This window comes from Scomber scombrus, chromosome 21, assembly GCF_963691925.1.
Source record: "Scomber scombrus chromosome 21, fScoSco1.1, whole genome shotgun sequence".
Classification (NCBI taxonomy): domain Eukaryota; kingdom Metazoa; phylum Chordata; class Actinopteri; order Scombriformes; family Scombridae; genus Scomber; species Scomber scombrus.
Genome location: NC_084990.1, coordinates 9865117 through 9887524, shown reverse-complemented (window position 1 = coordinate 9887524; position 22408 = coordinate 9865117). Strand labels below are relative to the sequence as shown.

The following is a 22408-nucleotide window of genomic DNA, read 5'->3' as shown; positions in this document are numbered from 1 at the left end:
ACAACACAGTAACATTACTGTTGCATAATATGGTAGCAGCCAAACGAGCATATGATTGGTCCAGCAGCCGAGTTTTGATGAGCTGGCAGACTATACCAAGGTAGTGGAAGATGACAGGTGGGCATGGCCTGCAGCCAAAGTGGGGCCAGATTCACAAAAATGCTCCCACTACAAAGATGTCAAGAAGTTAAATGAGTGGTTATTTTAGGAGCTAAAAGCTAATTTAACAATAACCTGAAGAAATGAGTCTAATCTCTAAAGAAGGCGTCTTCTTTTCTTGCACTTTCAAGTCTTAGGAATTAGCATCTGGGGCATTTTTTCTCAATAAAGCCCCAAGACTATCTATCAATGGGCATTAAATGTCACACCTCAAGAGAAAGAAGCACTTATACAGACGAGAAGGAATATACTTAACACTATTTAAATAATAATACATGCAGTAAGTATTACATGACTTGAAGATGCAGCTGTGATACTAATTATGGTAGCAGTAGATGAGACTAAAAACCTGCGGAGTCACAAACGTAACCCGATAGTATATCTGGCAGAGTTGGCTCTGTGGGAGGAGCGGTCAACAGCTAAATGTGAATTGCTTGATGGTGAGCTGTACACGACAAAGTTACAGGTCCTTGAATTTCAGTGATATCCTGAAGACCTTTTTATTTGCTACATGATGCTGAATAATGTTAACATGTACGTCATGGTTATTTTTATTTTGCTGTATTCTCTTTGAAAATGTTTTAAGTATTACACATCAACGCATAGACTTACCATGCGTAACTATATATTGAGGATTTTTACTGTGTGTATAATGTATATATAACATTTATATATATTACTGTTGTAATAAGTAACATGGTAATACCCTTGAGTTGCCAAAAGGTGGCGCTGTTAGGACACCCTTACACTGCATTGAGCTGTTCAATACTGGACAATTACATCAGAGACTCATTAAAGCTGAGAAGCAATTCAACCCCTGCTGTGTGTTTTGATGAAAAAAATCACTTTCAAATGTTTAAATCCTGTGTCATCACATATCTAACATCTACTAACAAGGCTTCTGGACATTTAAGAGGTTTGAGTGTGTTCAATTGCACTTAAACATAAATTGTAGCTTTTCTTTAGTGTCTCATGGTTTGATATATCTTATTTTTCCTGAGTTATTATCACTCTGACTTACGTGTCCAAAGTCTGGCCCCCTGCTCTCTGTGCTTGTTTGCACATCTCTTGCAGCATCAGGACATTGAACCTCCCACACAACACATTCTACAAACAGCTGAGCACATCCACATGAGATATTTGTCTCTACATCTGTTTGCTTACATCTGTGTGCTTCTTTTTCAGTCTTTTGTGTGAGTGTGAGTGTTCATGCGTGTGTGTCTTCCCACCCTCAGCCCAGCGTGCGACAGCGACAAACAGCCTGTGTCGGGTCACAGCAGGGTGCTGCTGACTCGTCTGTGGTGTAGTCTGATGCAGACACAGACGTGTCAGTGGCAATGTCCCATAACAGCTCCTCCCTCCTGCGGGCGATTTTATCTGCAGCCGTCTGGTATTCAGGCGTCCCGGCCTCAATGGGTGTTTCCTCAGCCTCGTCACGTTCCAGATCAAATATTAATGGCGGGTCATGGAGCTGCTGAGTTCCTGTAGAACCACCACATGCCTCAGCTGCACCTGCAATGTGTTTTTTCACTTTTAATCTTTTTTTTTTTTTTTTTTTTTACTCAAACTGCTCCTCTATGGCCACATGCACCCAGTTTTACAAAAGAAAATGTTAAAGCAGGAGAAAATGCTTTTAGGCTTTTATGTAAAAATCTTTCTTTGATAACTAATATTAAGGTTAGGGATACCCTAACGAGTTATGCTCAGATACTAATTTTGCAGACAGAGAAACAGAAAGGCCACATTTGGGTATGGCCATGTTGACAATGTCCTGAATAATAATCTTCAAAATGACCTGCACTCAGATAATTTAGTTTTGTAATTTTTCAGACTAATTACTTTAACAACATTACATACAAGTCAGTGTCATTGTAATATAGTGTGATTGTTTTAGCCCCATGGATCCATGTTGAAGCCTACCTGTTATGTAGAAAGCTTTGTATTTCCCTGTTCGAACTGCCTGCAGGTCACCAAACTTCCCTGCAGCACCGCTATTCGGGTGGAAGAGAAACTACAAGACAAACAAAAAGAACTAAAGTGTGCAGCAAGGCCTTAAATCAACTGAATCATCCCCACTGAAGAGGCAAAGAAAATGAAAAAGTTGTATTTATAGCTAAGATTTGTCTGTACCTTGTGACCGGTGTGTTCTCCACGCAGGAGGACATTTGTGGCATCAATGCCATCGTAACGTCTGTCTGAGGGTGGTGTTACTCCTGCCAGGGACAGAAGGGTTGGGAAAATGTCCATACCACTGTGAGAGGATTAAAAAAAAGATGAACAGAGGACTGACTTTTTTTCCCAACTTAACAAGAAGCCAAAAACAGAGGTTGACGATTGAGAAAACTCACATAAATGTCTCCAATTGCATCTTCCTGCTTAATGAACAAGTGGTAGGCCTCAGTAAACAGGGGTGAAGTCCTTATGTACATATAGGATCTACATTGTTAATGTAAGATTGACCTAAGTACTGAAGGGAATACCTGAGCAGGGCGGCACTGGTGGTGTTTGCATGGATTACACCAGGCCAATAGGCCACTGTTGGCACCCTGTGACCTCCTTCCCAGGTGGTCCGCTTAGCTGAACCCCCACCTCACATACACAGGCAATAGAATATTAAAATTCACAGCAGTAAGTATAGCACAGTAGCTATTACCACTACCACATCAATTGTTCTTATCAAGCGTGCATGAAAAGACTCAGGATTAGTTTTTTTTTATACCTCTGCTGCTCTGCCATGTTCCTTTGAAGGGTCCTACACTTCCTGCATACTGACACTTCTGTTCCCAAGGACCATTGTCACCTACATGTAAAGCACACATATTGTATAAGACTATGTATAAGGCTTATGTAGGATAACAGTGACAGTGGTGGAGTGTAAGAACAGCCAACAGCTGTCTAACCGGTGAACCAGATGAGAGTATTTGCGTCATCAGAAGCGCTCTTTACTGCCCCCACCAGGCTGTCCATCTCTCGCAGGCTGGCAGCGTAAACTCTGCCGTCATGCAGGCGATGGGAGAGGGCATCTGGGGGGAGCGGAGGGGCCAAGGGAACGTGCATGTGAGCCAGTGCTATATAGAGAAGGTAGGGCTGTTCTCGCTCCCTGCAGAGAAGAGTTTGACACAAAATCAGACAAATGTTTTCTGTGAGTTGGTATTAGCACACAAACAGATTTCTTTTGAAATAAAATGACAAGACATGCTGATTATCTATCCAATCCAATGATATCATGATACTTTTACTGCATCAAAAGTTGGTTTTGACTGACATGACTGATAACCGCTGCACTCATTCACATGACCCCTGTACAATAGCATGCAGGCTATGTTGCTTTTCACAAACAGCTGCAAACAGCAGGGCTCACTGCCCTCATGCCCTTCTTGTACACACACACACACACACACACACACACACACACACACACACACACACACACACACACACACACACACACACACACACACACACACACACACACACACACACACACACACACACACACACACACACAGACACACACACACACACACACACACAAACTCACACACACACAGACTTTACAGACTGTACCACTACCATCATTCTCAACTCCATCTAGGCAAACTGAAAAGGCTCCTCTGTTTAAAAATCTGTCTGAAATATCTACAGAAAGTACAGTTATAGCCAATATGCCTGTTTGTACTTGAATGACATGTTTATTTTGTTTAAGAACAAAATAAAATAGAATAGGAATAAAATAAAATAAAAACAAAATAGTTTAAGAACACAAATTGTAGCATAGCCCTTCCTTGAGCTCCAGTGTTATTCAAAAAACATTAAAAACACATGAAAGAACCACATCACTACACTTGGGAGACATGCAATACTCCTCAATTTCAAAACTTAGAATAACTGCAACCTTATCCACTAAGCAAGTAAACAAGCGTCAAAAACTCAGAGCTTGTGGATCCACACTTTGACCCAAGTGACGAAGGAGTTAATACATCTTGTAGATATGCTGTACAACATGACTTAAAGTTGATCAGACTCTTTTGGTCTCTTTGTCTGTTTTGATGGACGTGGTGATACAGTATGAATCATGAGTTTATAGTCTTAAGAACAAGGGAGTAAGTTATTATTTAGATTATAGAAAGCTTGACCTTCCAAAATATCCAAAGTTCTTTTGATCATTGCCATGATAGGGTTATCAATTTCTCACAGTGACGTGGAAGAAATCAGTGCAGTAAACTTTTTGAAGTTGTGTGTTTGGATAGGTGTCTTATTCCCCTATCGACAAACACATTTCAGTTTCTTGGCAATCTCTTCTGGATCTCTCTTCTATTACTACCCCCCGACACCTCACACATACAGACACACGCACGCACGCACGCACGCACGCACACGCACACGCACACGCACACGCACACGCACACGCACACACACACACACACACACACACACACACACACACACACACACACACACACACACACACACAGAGACTAGGTTTCAAAGACTGCTGAGTCAGAAGACAACATACTGACACCAACGGGATTCAGTACTCAGGGCTGGTTTGGCTCAAACACACAGGTTGCCCAATTAGGTACAGCAATAACAGTGCTACAACCTTGAGGACATATTCATTCACAGCATGTTTGCACTGCAGCAGCCTGTTGCCATCAAATACATGGAAGTCAAATAAATCCTCTTTTTAACCTTAGTCCTACCAACTGGGGTACCCGCAGACCTCAGAGGTTGGTCATATCTCACAGGTGCGTTATTCCATTATTCAAGTTTTTCATGACTTTGTCAATCAAATTTGTTCTTAATGACTTCAGTTTGTGTTTCTGTTTGAATTAGTGTTTTTTAAACATACCAAGGTACTGAGCACCCAATTCTGCCTGTGCAGTTTTAATAGATGGAACTATTTATTGAGTTCATGTTTGCCCTGGGTGCTAATTTAAAGTATCACACACTAATGGGGATGGGGAGTTCTGTCATTTTAAAGGAGACAGATAGAAATGCAGAAAACACAGATTCTCTAATGTAGTCTGTTGACGACCCCAAAATACTACTCTTCCCAGGGGTGTACTGGAAAGGGTTAACCCTGACACTAAAACAATAACAACTTGCTAACCCTAACTAATAATGTTTAGAGAAGAAATAAGATCATATTTAGCTATGATGGTTGTTTGTTACAGTCATATATTCGTGGGGTCCCAGTCGGTAGTCCTTGGCAGAATGAGGGTTATACCTCAAATATCTTGACTTCTGGAACATCCTATGTAAAATGTACTACACATACACACACACACACACACACACACACACACACACACACACACACAAGTGAGCATATCCTTTAGATAAGAGGGGAGAACGACTTATAATAAAAAAAGTTCTGTCAAAGTCAAACTTTTCACACTATAAATAAATGATTTGTCCCATAAAACACATAGCAACAGGAAAATATATATTCTTATTATACACTGTGTGTCTTTGCAGCTGTACTGTACTTTGCATTGTGTATGATTCTGAGTGCGGCAGATTTGTATTGTTCTGTTAGAGTCAACAGGTCAAGGGGCTGCTCCACAATACTGCTGTTTTCAATCAGAGGAAGGCCCACTTTGGAATAACAGCCTCCATGGACACGCCTCTTCAATCTACAATATATAGCATAATAATAGTATAAATGGTTAGTGTGTGTGTGTGTGTGTGTGTGTGTGTGTGTGTGTGTGTGTGTGTGTGTGTGTGTGTGTGTGTGTGTGTGTGTGTGTGTAGGTTTTCATGTGGAGAGGGAATTAGCTGAGAAGGTGTCAGATGTAGGAGCACAGACCTGATCACTTGAGGTCCAGATGAGTCACAGGGGAAGCACTGGGGCAGATTATATCCTGGTGTGTCGGTACAGCCCATGTCATTACTGTAAGGAATCCCTAAATAGTAGTCAAACCCTGTCCAGGAGATAAGAAACATGGTGTGGTACACATATTTAGGTTGCTAGGGTGCTGGGTGGGTGTTGAGTCAGGCGAAGAGTCAGGAGCAAGTCTGTTGTCTCACAAGACAGCTGCAGAGTGTTTGCAATTAGTGACAATGTTTAGTCTATTCCCTGCAGCGAGGCAGATGGATCCACTTGCAAACTAGATGTGGCTGGAAAAGCAGAGGAAGACTGACAAATGCCATAACCTGGAGAAATGTTGTGCAATAGTTTGGAGCTCACATCTCATTGTTTCATGTGGTATTTACGCTTTTTAAAATAACGTGTAGTCCTTCTACTGTTAAAATAAATGCTTAACCTGTATCTCAGCAATTCTTCTGTTGCTGATAGCTGCCATTTTACAGACTGTTAAAACCGGACTCTAACCTGTTTTATTTATGCATTTCTACTATATATATAGTCAATGTACCCTATGTTCCTATTTTCTTATTTGCATCTCACTCCTCTATTTCTTCTTTTCCTGTTTCAGCTTGTGGCTGTTGTGGGGCAGTTTCCTAACAGCTTACTGTGGTTTCAGATAACTTTATTTAATCTCACCTGTGTGTTGCAAAAGGTTGTTTATTTGAACTGTAAGTTTACTAAAGTATTCCAAAGACGTGACTGAAGCAACATAACATAAGAGGGAGAGAGGGTTTTTTTGCTAATAAACTGTGATCGGCCCATTTCTGTGGGGAAACTAATATTCATACCCAAAACCAATCCCTTTACGATCTCACTTTAGGTGAAGCGGGGCGTGTTTTGTGATCTCACTTTGTGCTTGAGATTGAAAAGCTAAAGGATTTTTTTTCCATGTGCAAGATATAAAGAAAGCTTAATCAAACTGACACGTCTCTTTGTGAAATTCCTACCTGATCTGAACCTGTAAATGTCAAAGTTCCATTTACCTCTTTTAGTTGGACCATATTGTCCATTATGGCCGAGATGCCATTTCCCGACCATGGCTGTGTAATATCCCGCCTTCTGTAGCAGCTGGGGCAAGGTAACTTCAGACAGAGGCAAACCGGCCACAGAGCCCACAGCGAAGTTATGAGTCACCCCATTCCTTAAACCATAGCGGCCTGTCAGGATGGCAGCACGGGATGGAGAGCAGGTTGAAGCTGGAGAGTGGAAGTCTGTCAGCCTGGAATAGATAATATTTTTATTTTCATACTCAGACTTTAACGTGTGACAATATATAATCTTTGTCATGAAGTCTCACTCTCCCATTTCACAGATTAAAATAGCATTATACAGATCATATTTTAATGATATGACATGGACTTTAGCTCTACATAACAGATCAACTATAAAATGAATACATATATTCTCTACCTTAGTCCTTGCTGGGCCATCAGGTTGAGGTGAGGTGTGTTGTTTGCCCTCTCTTCAGGCTGGTTAGCATCCAGGTCACCCCAGCCTATATCATCGGCCAGTATGATGATGAAATTGGGCTTCTTACTGAGCTTATCAACTCCGTGCTGGGACACCATGTGCAGAAGCAGGCCACATAGCAGCATCCCAGACAGCAGCAGAGTGAAACCCTCCGCCATTTTGTCCAAAAATCTGCAATAGGTTACATGTTTATTTAAATCTTCGCAGGCACACACTCTTTAAACCATGAGCAGCACAGCATACCCTCACTCTGTGAACTCAATTATATTCAATACAAACGGGATACAATGCAAAGTCTGCAAAAAGGAATGTAGTTATGACAGAGAGTGAAGGAAACTCCAGAAACACACTTTTGATATGCAAACATTTGTCAAACTTTGAAAACTGGTGAATTGACTTCTCAGCTAACTCACACAAAGGCATTAAAAGTACATTCAAATGCCAAAAAGAAGGGATCATGTTATAGAAGGTAAAGGGTGCTTGAATCTGTAACAACAGAAATGTGAAACACTTCTGTAGCCAGATAACCACATACTCTCTCTCTAAACGTTCTGCATGTACTGTACACATAAGGAAAATGATGAGGTAAATATCATATTTTTGGAAAAGCAGTGCAATCGTTTCCCCGCAAAAGTACACACCCGATTTTTTTTAACCCATGAAAACACAACTCTGTTAACTCAAGAATTGTGTTTAACTCTTTTAAACACAACTCTACTTGCCAGAGATGGGACTGTGTATTTAATTTAAGGGGTGTGTGTGTGTGTGTGTGTGTGTGTGTGTGTGTGTGTGTGTGTGTGTGTGTGTGTGTGTGTGTGTGTGTGTGTGTGTGTGTGTGTGTGTGTGTGTGTGTGTGTGTGTGTGTGTGTGTGTGTGTGTGTGTGTGTGTGTGAATGAACTATAAAGTGTTCCGGTGTGAGATGAAGCCTTGACCATTTATAACTGATCGTGTTTGTCATGGCTGGTGGCTGATGTTGACTGAGCGATATAAGGCAACTCTCCCGCTGAGATCTTGAGCTCAACAGCTTTGCAATACAGCACTTTTATAATACACTGAGGTAGCTATCAGCCAGCTGTTCATCGCTACAGATATACGTTATTTACATTACATGCAATAAGGTCCGAAATACTCAGCTCAATAACAAGATCTGGCTGTTTTCATTGTTTTTACTTTGCATTCAAGAATCAATTATTTAGTGCAGACACAAATTACGAAACAGAGATACAAAAATGTCTAAAAAATATATCTAAAATTGTCCATAAATTGTTAGATTAAAATGTGTTCAGTCCTTCTAGAAACTGTGAAATATTTAGTCTTTTGACAAATATTGCTGGATATCAATTACATTGAATTAAACTTCAAAAAGGATTCTATTCGTAATGTAGTCATAAGAGTAACTCAGTCTGAGGTCATGTTGACATCCTCAGGGCTAAATTACTCCCACATTTAACTATACAGTAGTATCAGTCAAGGGTGTCCAAACATTTGACTGGTACTGGTATATTTATTTTCTGAAAGGAAGAAAAGGAAGGTCATGCAGAACTCACAATTATCTACTAAAAACTCTCAGAAAATGTCACGTAAACTAGAAACCTGATTTTTGTAATCTGGGATTAAGACAAATACAGCTAATCTTCCGGTTTTAACTCACAATAACCAGTTTCTTGTGGGCATGTAAACACAGTGACAGTGATAAAAATCAGCAGGAGGTAAGCGTCTCTGAGTGTGATCCAATCAGGTCTAAAGTTGTTTACAATGACCAAATATGCTGTCTTCTTCATCACACCAGTAAATCAGGTTAAACTTGAATATCAGCGTTTGTGCAACAGATGAAATTCTTGGCCCAAACCACAAGGCTATTAGACAATGAATTCCATTCGCCAACGTGTACGGCCTAAGTGCAGATAAGACAAACACACAGCCACAAAACAGACAGCAAACGGTCTCTTCTCCATTTAAAGGATAAATTCACAATTTTTCATATCTGTCTTATAACAGCAGTCAGGTGTCCATATGTACACTGAAAGATTACACCCTGCTGTAATCATTTCTCCTCTTTATACTGGCTGTTAAAAGATCTCCTCCAAATGTGCTTTTAATGTAAGTGAGGGGGGCCAAAACCTACGGTGTGTCATTTTGTTTATCTGAAGCTTATATGAGGCTTCAGCAGTCTAAGTTAGTCATATCAAGTGGATATCTAAAACATTTACAGTCTTTTTGTTTCCATGTTGAGCTGTGGTGTAGTAACAAAAAGACAGGATCTTCTAATGGTTAGTATGAACAGGAGGAAAAACAGATCAAGTTCACTTTTGGGGACATTACATAGACTTATATTCATTACCTAGAGACTTATCCTAACCTTAACCATCACCACTAACCTAACCCACATCCTAACCTTAACCACTGACCCAAAAATCAGCTTTTCCAGACAGGGGACACGGCTTTTTGTCCCCAAATTGAACAAGCTGTGCCCAATTCATTGGTCTGAAGTCTGAGATGTGTCCCGTAAAGTAGTTTATGACAGATTATACACACACACACACACACACACACACACACACACACACACACACACACACACACACACACACACACACAGAGAGAGAGAGAGAGAGATGTGTACTTAGGTCATTTTTGGGGTAAGTACACAGAAACAGACAGGCTTTTGTCCCCAGTTGGACAAACCGTACCCAAACAACTGGTCTTAAATCTAGTATGCGTCCCTGAAAGTGACTTAAGTCAAACACACACCAGTCTTGAACTCAGACTTCTAAACAACTTTGCACCCCACAGCTGAAGGGGGTTATGGAGAGGGAACTGGTTGGACCAGCCTCCCTCCCTCCCTCCCCGGTTCCTCAGGAAGGGGGAGCTCATGAATGCGTGCTTATATCAGAGCATGTCTGAACGCTAGTTTGTCTGTATGTATGTCTCCCTGTGTGGACGTGTGCACGTGACGTGAGAGTATGTGTGCGTAAAGTTCAGTCGTTCATTCAAGGCGCGCGACTCTGGCGGGATTACAGCGGCAATAGTCGCGCGAGGGAAGGATTGTTCCCGTCTGAAACTACACACAGGTGAGACGGACAACGTAAATATAAGCAATATATATATTTTTTTTTTAATTGTTATTTTTTAACTGAAACTCCTAATTATGACAAAGTATATTCAGCACGCTCTTAATGAAGTATAGAATTAAAGAGGACATACAGCCTAAATACTTACAAAGTGTGTGTGAGCAGTGATTAAAGGCGCATTGACCATCGACCACGTGAGCCGGCTGTAGACAGACAACGTTGCGTCAGCCGCGTGAGGACGGAACATATGGCTCCTACTACAATCTGACCACCCCTCCTCCCCATCCTAATTCAAACACAGTAGTAAACTGTCCCGTTTAAATACAACTAATGGTTGAACACTTGCGAAGACGTGTCCTGTGAGTTTGTGTGCGTGAAGTACTAAATCATAATGACCATAGGACGTCGGATCTTGTTACAAGACAGTCATTCCCAAAACAACAGCTGCCCATGTTACAAAGCCAAGGGGTTTATAATGATTATTCATATGATTGAAATAGTCTAAGATCTTTATGGAGGCTACTTTAAACTGTTTTGAGTCGTGTTGGATTTCCATTGGGAAACAGAAACACCTAACCGAAAAGGAATCCAAACCATGTACTTTAGTTTGGTCCACACTTTTTAGTCTACACTATTTCAGCCCTAATGTCCATCATATCCTTGTTGCTTATGACCTAAGTTGCTCTTCGCTCAGGCTACAGCTAGAACTAACGATTATTTACATTGTTGATTCATCTGTTGATTATTTTCTCAGTTAATCGATTAGTTGTTTGGTCTACAAAAAGTCAGAAAAATCTTGATGACGTCCTCAAATGTCTTGTTTTGTCCCATCCCGGACTCCACAACCTAAATATATTTAGTTTACTGTCTTAGATGACTTAAGAAACCAGAAAATATTCACATTTTACAAGCTGGAATTAGACTTTTTTTTATCTTCAAAAACATCTTTTATCACTACATTTGGCGATTTAATCGACTAATCACTAGCTGCAACTCTAGTTGATGCATTTAATTTCAAGTTATTGAAGTAGCTTGACAAAGTACATACATCCCTTGAGTCTGAGGTTTCAAAAGGAAAGTCAACTGTTACAAGTATTATCCTATTACAAAGATAAAATATTAGTAGTTGTGACACAGGAATGTTTACTAAAACTGGATATGATTGTTAAAGCGTCTTTCAAAATATTATGTCTACATTTTAAGTGTGAAGGCTCATTTCTTGACCTTGGAAATGTTAACTTGACATACCAATATTAATTCAAGGTCCGTTAACTTTCATCTGCTAACAGTAACAGTCACAGGTAATTGTGCATAATGTAGGTGTAGCCTATATGTCACACTCATTTTCTTTCCTGGTCTGCACTGGTGCTGCATTATTACATCTATGTCAGGTGTAAAGTATAGAATAGTATAAGATCACAGCATGTGTTTTTCAGCTTACCGCACTGTGATGTATGAAGTCACTGGGAGAAAAAAAGGGATTTACACTATGATTAGTAACATACCAATGCAGCTTATGAAAGCCACCTCCTGTTGTGAAATATGCCTAAAAACTGGGAGGAAAGTTACACAACATGTTTGTAATTCTGGAAAATGATGGGGTCAAACAAAATGCCCAGTAGATATGGAATCCAAACATAGGTAGGATGATCAAAACAGTGTTCCCAGGAAACCCATGTGTATCATAAATAATGCTTCCATAAGTTTAGATGTATAGATGTATGTGCATACAGTATATGTGCCAATGTATGTAGGTTATACATGTGAATGTATATGATAGTGTTTTTTGAATAATTTTGAATTTTCGTATGCTTAAATGTTTTTAATGTAGACACTTGGAAGCCAATGGGGTCAAAGTGGTCGAATCAAAATTAAATCAGAAATTATAATTAAATGGACCAAAATGAGAGAAATTGTTAACCAGATCAAACACAGCAAGGTTTCATGTTAACTGGTTTCATGGTTTCATTGTGTTAAAGGTATCATGATGTCTGCCTCAAGATTAAAAAAAGATTCAAATCTGTAAAACATTAGAGGTAATTACTTAAGTATAAATATACAGTATGATTACGACTTGCTGTGTATGGTATATTTTGCCCAAAACAGACAGAGTTGTATAGCTCACAGACACAAGTGTTGACATTTTGACAGCTGTGCTGGGCCAAGCTGTGTATCATTCATTCATTCATCATTTTTGAACTGCGAGGAAAAATTACATTTACATAGTGACGGCATACTGTAAATAAAGTTGTGTGACATTTTATTCCTACATTGGGCTCACCAAATCCCATTCAAATGCTAATTTAAGCTAGAATCAGAGCCAAAAGTCATTTTAATGTTCTTTGCTACTGAATAAATGCTAAAAACATCTAATTTTACCCCTATACCCCCCTATGTACTAGTACTGCTGGTTTCTCCGTCTATGGTCACAGCACTGACAGTGTTTGTACATTACAGTAAACAAACAGTAGCCTGTGAGGATGCACAGAACCACTTTATTTATAGGCAAATATGTTTGTTGTTTCTATGAGCGAAACAGAAGTATTTTCAGCTGTAAACATAACTTAGTCACTGTGTCCCAGTTTTGAGGGGGGGCTAGCGTAAGTGACACTAATCTTCGTGTTCATGCCTTATTAAGCGCCTGTACAATACTAAGCAAACTACATCAGCCTGCTCAAGATTCATATTTAATTGACATTTTGCAACCATATTTTGCACAAATGTTGTGTTTTCCTCAAGTCAGTCAACTAGTCAAAGTTTAGACATTTGAATCACGTATTAAATTCATTTTTAAAGATGTTGCCAGTCACTAAACCTGTCCTTTCTCTTTACAAGACATGGCACTGTGTGGACTCAAGGGTCCACGTTTCTTGGGACCCAATGTGTACCCACAGGCCCCTGATGGAGGCTGGGGATGGGTGGTGGCCGTGGCGTTTTTCATGGTGGAGGTTTTCACCTATGGTACCATCAAGAGCTTCGGCATCTTCCTGCAGGACCTGATGGAGCAGTTTGGGGAGACCAACAGTCGAGTCTCCTGGGTTGTTTCCATCTGCGTGTTTGTCATGACTTTCAATGGTGAGTAGATAGTGGGGTGAAGTGGGTGCCAGGCTGGCACAACAAAGAAACAAGCTATTTAATTTGGACTGTGTTCACTTAACATTTGTTAACCATGGGTCCTCAGGTCCTCTCTCTTCTGTGATGACCAACCGCTTTGGGTTCCAACCTGTTGTAATGATTGGAGGATTACTTATTTCCTCGGGTACCATTGCCACAAGCTTTACCACTTCCATCAATCAGATGTACATCACCTACGGGTTAGTTTCAGGTATTGAATTGCTCTCTTTTTAGATTTACATACATTATTATTTTTTGAAATTGTTCTTTAGCAATGCCTCGAGCTAAATTACAGTTTTAAATATGTGTGCATCTTTTCCACTTTGCAGGTATGGGCTACTGTCTGACCTTCCTGCCAACTGTGACAATCCTGTCCCAATATTTTACCCATCGACGGTCTTTGGTCATAGCCATTGCTTCGACTGGAGAGTCCCTGTCCATGTTTGCTCTTGCACCATGTGAGTGAAGAAGCTGTGTGTGTTCTGGGGATAATTTCTTCCAAGGATCACTGTATCTGTATCTGTATACTAATGAGAAGTTGCAGCTTTTTAGGAAGAGCTTGAATGACTTATTCTGTGGGAGAAAAACTCTTGGAAAGATTACTCAATAAAATGTCTAAGGAAATTATTTATTCAAAGGCTCACAGACATTTTTAATGAAGCTGTAGCCTGAAACACAGTAATAATTACAACTAAGGGCATCAGTCATGTTTTATTTGATCTTATGTCTGTTCTGTAGCAGTCTATATAGAAAGAACACTTCTTACTTAATATCACAGATATAATTTTACTGCCTAACACTGACTTAATACTTCCTCTTGCCCTTCAGCCTTCTCTGCATTGAGGGACCATATTGGTTGGCGGCATACCATGGCAGTAATAGGAGCTTTGCAAGCCACCATCATCATCTGTGGTGCTCTGCTTCGGCCAATCATTATCAAACCCAGAGCAACCCACGAAACAGAGACTGACAGAAAGGAGTGGGAAGTCCTTAGTACACAGGAAAACGTAGAGGACACAAACCCAGGCGACTCTATGAAAAACAAGACATCATTTGAACCAAATACCTCCCACAGTCTGGAAAATGAATTAACCAGAGACTCTGTGAGCACTGGAGACACTGGTGTCCAGTCTCTCAAAGACACAGATGACAGCAGCCCAGAGGAGACTTTACTGCAGAAGGAAGCAAGGTTAGAGACAGAACAGAAAAATGCAGAAAACAGTAAAGCAGACATTACAGTATCTGAGATTGAGGTGATAAGGAACGGAGATTCAGAGAAACAAGTGGAAAAAGACCAGGAAAAGGAATCGGGAGATGAAAAGCTGTCTGCAAAGAGCTCTAAACTTCTAGATTTCTCCATCCTCAGAGAGTGCAGCTTCATCTGCTACTCTCTCTTCGGAATGTTTGCTACACTCGGCTTCTTTGCCCCTCAACTCTACATCATCGAGCTTAGTGTGAGTCGAGGTGTAGAGAGGGACCGTGCCTCCTACATGCTCTCTATCATGGCTGTGGCTGAAATCTTAGGCCGTTTCTCAATCGGATGGATCCTAAGCCGAGATCGGTTCAGGAAAAAGAAGCTGCTGGTCATTCTGGCATGTGTACTTATAATGACTGTGGATCTAGTGGGATTTGCTTTGGTCACAGAGTTCTATGGCCTGACTGTGTGCTGTGCTTTGTATGGGTTTTTTATGGGGACCCTAGCATGCACCCACATCCCCTTGCTGGCTGAGGATGATGTGGTAGGCATAGAGAGGATGTCTTCAGCTGCTGGTGTCTATGTGTTCATACAAAGCTTTGCTGGGCTGGCTGGACCCCCACTTGGAGGTAAGTTTACTAAAAACACTGGCTATGGTTCCACTTTACTGCAGCTTTTATCCTCTGTTCACTCATGGAGGCTTTTTTTCATGAGGACTACAAACTAATTTTTCTACATAAATGTGGATATGATTCTACATTGGCTGTATGCAGTTACAATGTACATACTGTAAAATTAAAGCTGAAAAAAGAGAGTGAGAGAGGAAAAAAGTAACTCAGACTTTAGGCAGACAGGAGATGCAGAAACACTATGTCTTGCATATACCACCGCTAGAGTTTGTAACGACATTAGAAAGCTCCCTTCAGAGCCACAGAGGACATAATACAACTGTTTTCACATATTAGTTAATTAGGACCATGACTGGATTAGTACCCCCAGGGGCCCCTGGGCACTGACAGTCATGGACCCCCCCACACTGTCTCGCTGCACAAATCACGTCCAACCAATGTTACCCACCCTGCCCATTAAAATTACCATTAGAGGTTCTTCTTTCTTGCATCAAAGAGAGCACAGAAAGCCTCCTTACTGGAAATACGACTTTTGTTTTTCTTCTCTTTTATTATTACAGCCAGTTCTTTCTCTTTTTTTGACTTCCCAACTGGGCTTTTGGTAACATTCGGCGCTGTCCATTTCCCGATAAGTGATCTTTTTTTCCCACACACTACATGATACAAACTAACCACTAACCACAGAACCACAGTGCATTGTGACATGCTGGCCAATTGTTACTTTCCCAGCCGTCATAATGAGAAATTAAAGCCAATCGCAAGATTTTATTTTCTTCGCATGAAAGCAACAATAAGAATTAACATCAAGAGAGTGTGTCAATTTCTGTGAAGTCTGACCAAAAAAAGTAAAAGAGTACAAGAGTAAAAGAGGTTTTCTTTTCTCCCATCACGGAGGGCCCCTTTCTGATCAAGGGCCCCTGGGCACTTGCCCAGATTACCTGTATAGTGGATCTGGGCCAGGTTAGGATTAGTAATCCTCATGAAAGGATAAATGAACTCGATATGTAACATTTTCATCTGAATTCTTTTCTACCTGTAGGTGTGCTGGTGGATGTGACAAAGAACTACGGATCAGCCTTCTACTCTTGTGCCATCGGCATGGGACTGAGTGCCTTGTTCTTGGGTTTAGTAAAACCTGCTAAGAAAGGATCACTGTGTAGGACGAGGAACTCAAAATCCTGTGAAGACACACTTGAAGTAAAAGCGCCCTTTGAAGAAAAAAGTGAAGTCGATAAACTGGACAAAAAAACTGACAGTCCAGAGGATTGCACAGAAGATGACAACTTGGACCACAACCAGGCGGCTGCAACGGGAGATGGCCGTTGACCTGATACCACAGGATAATTTTAATAAAAGGGTCAAGCCATATGAGAAAAAGACTATCTAAAGACTACTGCTGGCAAAGAATAAAGACCAATATTAAGATGCCATTGAAGATCTTCTTGGGGCAATCTTGAGAACTTTGAGATCAAAATACGTATGTAGCAGTTGTGCCTTACATACTTAATGTACCAAAAAGTGTTTTTTTATAGTGTCAATTTTGTTACAATTACTAACTATTGAGTTAGTTTCTTGCTTTAACAGACAGTGGTTTGAGTGACATGTGGCAGGTATGGATCTGTTTAAAATGGACCATGTGTGATCTTGTATTGGAGGTGGCGTAGTTTCAGATGTTCCAGACAGAAGATGTAACACTTGAACTTGATAAACTAAACCTGCTGGTGATCACTACAGTAATGATAGCCAGAAAAAACACTGTGATGCAAATGTAGCCGCAAGAACAATTAATTGCACAGCTTCTATAACATGAAATCTATTGAAAGATTGTGTTATAGGAAATACATAAAGCTCAGGTGAAAACGTGTGATTAAAAGTTATTATTTTTAATCAAACTGTCACCAACCTGACAATGCACTGTGAGGTCATATTTTTTATAATGAAAATGTGTTCGATCACAATAAAGCTACATAGTGATTTGAGCATCTTAATCATGTGTAATTGTTTATTTTTATAAACATTTAACTTTCACATATCATATATTAACATTTTGATTCACTTCAATCAGATCATTCACTAAGCCACTATACACAACATTTGTATAAACTGATCACAAATGCTCACTTAGTATATAAATGAATACTAAATATAAAGAGTCTCCTCTAGACATATTGCTATAGGCAGCCAATACATCTCGTGGGCCCTGCTGTCATTCTAAATTGGCTTTAACACTCATAACAACATTAAGATATGTTTTGATAATAAACAGCAGCAGAAATGTTAAACACAGAGTAAATGATGCATAGTTCATGATATGTGCATTTAGACACCCTACTTGGCCTAGCTCTTACCCAGAGTTATGGGGAAGTCTTATCATTCATTTTTCTCCCAGTATGTCCAGGCACCTGCGGAGCCACAGTTTGGATGTATGAAAGGCTTCAGTGGGTTTGGGAAAGTGGAGTGCAGACTGACAGGCAGAAGCCTCCTCCTGAGTGGATTTTTGACTCTGATCTTCCTTCATCCAGTGCAGTAAGGCCTGATGAACACAGATAATCAGTTAGAAAAGATTCAAAAAACCTGTTGGAGCCATAATATTATTTTTGGTTTTCTATTTTTTGTTTCCTTGTTATACTGAGGACCATATATGTGTATATGACGTTTTTGTGTTTGAAGAGTGGGTTGTACAAAGCACTGGAAATGCATATAGGTAACCCCAGGTAATGAGCACGGTGTGTGTGTGAAGGGGAGGGCAATCAATTTTTGACCGTGTCAGTGTGACATCTCTTTTCCTTTGTGATGAATGGATGACTGTGATGAAGGAAACGGATGAATGGAAAACTTACCTGTGATGTCAAAAGTTATACCTGTCCTAAGTTGACCAAATAATTGAATGAAAATAAATGGGTCACCGCACTTAAAGATACACCCAGTATTGGACATTGGTTTTTATTGTTGCCCAGAACACGCGTCTGAACAAGTTCTCCCCGTTCACCCCAAAGAGGCCAAATGTAGTCTTGATTGAAAGACTCTACAAAACCGAATGGATCTATATGTGTCAACACACCTGGTAAAACTGGTCTTCTGTTAAACCTGGATCAAAATAGGTAAGGGGAAAAAGTTGTTTCTATCCTCAAAGATTTTCTCTTGCAAATGAGGCAAAATCCACCTTTAAATAATTGCATTGTCAGGAGATTGCTCTTTATCTTTGCTGAACTACACTATTGGCTGGAGATTTAAGTTGACTAACATCTTATCATTAGGAAGAACCAAAAGTTTCTATGTAAAAAAAAAAGAGTACATGTTGCAACAAATTACTAGTGTGTACAGTAAAGTTACCATAGTAACAGGTACAGTGCACATAAGGAAAACAAAATAATTGTATACAAGAAACAGCTTATATGCTTACTGCAAGTGAAATATAGAAGTATAGTTCAGATTTAAGCAGTCATTGTGAATTTAGTGTGAAATATGTCTATCAATATCTACACTTAAAAATGTGTCTGTTTTAAGGACTTTTCTTTTGAACTCAAGCAGCTGAGAACATTCTTGTTTCTGTGCTATAAAGTGCCAGCAAGTGGGTTGAAATAATCAGGCTTAATTTGGCACATGATCCTTACAGTGAACTCACTGACCAAGTAAGTGAGCGCCAAAGCTGAAAAAAACTATTCTTTTACGGAGTATACCATGACTAGACCTCCTGTACTATTGAGGATGTACTACAGAATCTAGTTTGTATGAGAGAAATTAGCTGAAGCTGCTTAATCTAACAATATCTTGTTTTCCACTTAATATGATGATGGTGCTGTCCTAATTATGACACTTGATCAGCACTGTGCTGTCAGTTGGTTTATATATATATTTTTTTACCTTGTATCTTTGGGTTATTTGAAAGCCAATTGAGACATGCAGCTTTCGAAGGCAGATGGGACAGAAGTCAAGGGGCCTACGATCAGACTCCTCCAGGTGGTTGGAGCCCTGCATGACACAGTTCAGCCACTGGCAATGCTTTATTCCGAACATGTGGCCAATCTCGTGGGTCATGGTCTGTAAAGAAATTTAAGTTTGTGTTTTCTAACCAAAAAACTACAATAAACACAAGTACAGAAGTTGAGTGTTTTTATCATTAGTATTGAGTGTTCTAATCACCAATACTGATAAAAAGAAGCGATGGAGGACCTCTGGCGAGACCACTCCAAAGTTCATAGAATGAAAACTGAGTGGGAAAAGGTGCATATTTGTTAGTAACCTTGCAGGACCGAAGCAGCAGGGTACTGGTGATGGGGGGAGTGTAATATCCGTCAAACACAGAATAGTCCCCTTGCTTTTGAAGCCGTTTCTTCAGCCTCCCAGCATAACTTCTGGTGTAGAAATTGTCATCATACCTGGCAAAGCTGAAGACACCCATTCCTGCAAACACAATGAGGAATCAACAGTGAGGAGGGCAAAATTTCTCCTGGATGTATTTCACTTCAGCACCATCTAGTGGCTGCTCCACCGCATTACATTATCAGACACTAAATGCCCCATACAAGAAGAGTACTGATTATCAATTATATGTGTATTATTTTCCTCAACCATTTTAATAAGGCTATATTTACTTATAACCTCTTCAGTGGTATTCTGCTAGTTTTATGTGCCAACATATCTCTGTTATAATCACTAAGAAAGTTGTATTTTCTTAGTTAGGACATTGTAAAATCTTACCCATACTGAGAGAAGCCTGTCCAAAGACAAAATTCCAGGAGTCTTTGGGGTAGAGGTCAATCCTTGTGATTCCAACAATACAAAAAGCATCTTTTGGTTTCCTGTTCCCCAGAAATCGTAGCAGGTCACCTAAATTTCAAGAGAAGAGAACACTCTTTATGGCTGCCCTTCATAATGCAATGACAGGCAGTTCCCTACGGAGGAGAATGGGGGGTGAGCATCATTTCTGGTAAGGTGCATCCTTGACAAAATGTAAGGTGCGTTGGTTTGATAGTGGCTGTTTTTGTCACGATTTAAGCAACTACTGTGCATTTAGAAATCCCCACACGTTGGTAGGTGGAGATATCTGATTGCCTGATATCGCAAGACTATTGTATGACTGTAGGCTTGCCACAGCTTAGAGTAAAAACTCCCATCTTACCAGTGAGGATCTGAAGGTTGTGCGAGTTACTGTTAACCCTGAAAGAGCACCCTGTTTCAGCAACAGTAACCGGCAATATTCTCTGAGCCACTCCACATACTGGTCTGTGTGGGCACCTACCTCTCCAAAGGAACCTACAAAAAAATCATAGTATCAAATTAATGCTAACAAACAGTGTGACATGCTGCACACAAGTCCAAAAGTAAGTAAGTAAACTGTATTGTACATGCCTCATTGATCTGTGTAAACCACAGTATCCTTTGCATGGTGACAGATTTATTTTAAATAAGTTATGCATTATTACATGTCCTTTCCCATGTACTTTGTGAGTCAGTGTAAAAACCTAATTTATATCTTACTGCAGCTGAAGCTGTGAGAACATTTTCACACACCCACCCACACACTAGAAGTGAGGAATACAGAGGCTCAAACCAACAAACTAACTTATGGTCTGAATGTAAATTGTATTGTGGCTAGCATTGGGTGTCTTGCGGTAAGGGTCTCTGTAGAAGTTCCCGAAGTCTTGAGGCTCCTCGGGGTGAGCGGGGATCCAGTCTGAGTCAGAATGCACTGTGATCGGCTGGAAAAGGGAACCAGGCTGCCCTGGGTGGAATCCCTCCTCCAGAAGACGCTGTTCTTCTTTTGTGTATTTACTGTAAAGTTTAGCCAAGTCCTGATTATTAGAGACCAAAGCAGTTTTCAGTGTCTCCACAGAGTGCTGTATCACCTTCATCTGTAGGAGAGATCTGCAGTATTAACTTGGCTACAGATGAACTTTAATATTTTACAGAGATCATTCTTTTTCATTGTGTTCTCTGCTGCAGTGTTGGGTACCTGACCCTATAACCTTTGGATGATTATGAAAAACTACATTTAAAAGAGGTGTAGCAGTGAAAATTGGATTCTAAAGACTAAAATGTGTCCTGGTATTATATTATACACAGCCACAAAGGGGGGTGCCAGCAAACTAAAATGTATATTGGACACTTAATACGCTACATATTGGGTTGAAATGCATAAGTCAAAGTTTTTAATGAAGTATAAGTTGTAACACATTCAAGGTATAAAACAGCAAGAGAGTAGACACAATTATTTATCATGGGCTATAGCATTATAGGGAGTTTAAAATGTCAAATATACATAAAATACTGCCTAAGTAACTTTAAAAAATAATAAATATATTGGCACACATTGGACAATACACTGATACAAATATATCTGTGATAGGCCAATATCTGCTGTTAATGTCAGTTGACCAATATATTAGTTAGGCTCTAGTCAACCTTGACTGTGTGAATTTTTAATACGAAAAAAATTCACAATGTTTTAGGGGAAACATTAGATCGATTAAACGAGAAAATAATCAGCATATCAATCTGTCATGAAAATAATTGTGGCAGCCCTAGTTTAAGGATATAAAACAATCAGCATATGAATATGAGAACATACAGCTAAATTAAAGTGGACTCAATGTCCAAAGCACCAAACATATGCATAGAGTGCAGAGATGTAGTTCAAACCTGCCTGTGCACACGCAGCAGATACAGCACTTCACATGAAGGTTATTAACGATTTCTAAAAGTCTAATCAGCAAACAACACGTTGCAACACTTCCACTCGACAATGGAAAAGCCGATTCTCGACATCATATCAGCGTTCCATCTTTACGATACATTACTCAGCTAATTCATGGGGAAAGAAGATAAAAATGAGCTGTCTTAGCTCAGTCTATCAACACAGGAAGTAGCTTCGTAGTCTCTGGGGTGACGTCATGT

At 40.0% G+C, this 22408-nt stretch overlaps 3 protein-coding genes across 6 annotated transcripts; 1 reads left to right on the top strand and 2 right to left on the bottom strand.

Annotated features, from left to right (window-relative positions):
• Window positions 1–1378: 1378 nt before the first annotated feature.
• On the bottom strand, window positions 1379–19311 carry arsg (arylsulfatase G). 3 transcript variants are annotated; one of them, XM_062443164.1, is made up of 11 exons: window positions 17860–19311; window positions 7442–7672; window positions 7015–7250; window positions 5972–6086; window positions 5652–5798; window positions 3060–3259; window positions 2879–2959; window positions 2640–2748; window positions 2290–2410; window positions 2080–2170; window positions 1379–1671 (listed from the first exon to the last, which is right to left on the bottom strand). In XM_062443164.1, exons 1-11 carry the CDS (start codon window positions 17883–17885, stop codon window positions 1391–1393), a joined length of 1638 nt encoding a protein of 545 aa, XP_062299148.1. In that variant the 5' UTR covers window positions 17886–19311; the 3' UTR covers window positions 1379–1390. The 3 variants fall into 3 exon arrangements, with proteins under 3 accessions (XP_062299148.1, XP_062299150.1, XP_062299149.1); XM_062443166.1 differs by lacking the exon at window positions 17860–19311 and adding an exon at window positions 12015–12086; XM_062443165.1 differs by lacking the exon at window positions 17860–19311 and adding an exon at window positions 10722–11594.
• On the top strand, window positions 10418–16837 carry LOC134003811 (monocarboxylate transporter 7-like). Of its 2 annotated transcripts, none has more exons than XM_062443162.1 (6): window positions 10418–10573; window positions 13409–13648; window positions 13755–13898; window positions 14017–14145; window positions 14516–15511; window positions 16551–16837. In XM_062443162.1, exons 2-6 carry the CDS (start codon window positions 13411–13413, stop codon window positions 16835–16837), a joined length of 1794 nt encoding a protein of 597 aa, XP_062299146.1. In that variant the 5' UTR covers window positions 10418–10573; window positions 13409–13410. The 2 variants fall into 2 exon arrangements, with proteins under 2 accessions (XP_062299146.1, XP_062299147.1); XM_062443163.1 differs by having other exon boundaries at window positions 10431–10587.
• On the bottom strand, window positions 17886–22354 carry LOC134003814 (archaemetzincin-2). Its single transcript, XM_062443168.1, is given in 7 exon segments — window positions 17886–18044; window positions 19376–19552; window positions 19755–19915; window positions 20213–20341; window positions 20634–20705; window positions 20708–20767; window positions 21078–22354. Coding segments are annotated over 7 exon segments (1047 nt in total). The 5' UTR covers window positions 21367–22354.
• Between the last annotated feature and the right edge of the window lie 54 nt (window positions 22355–22408).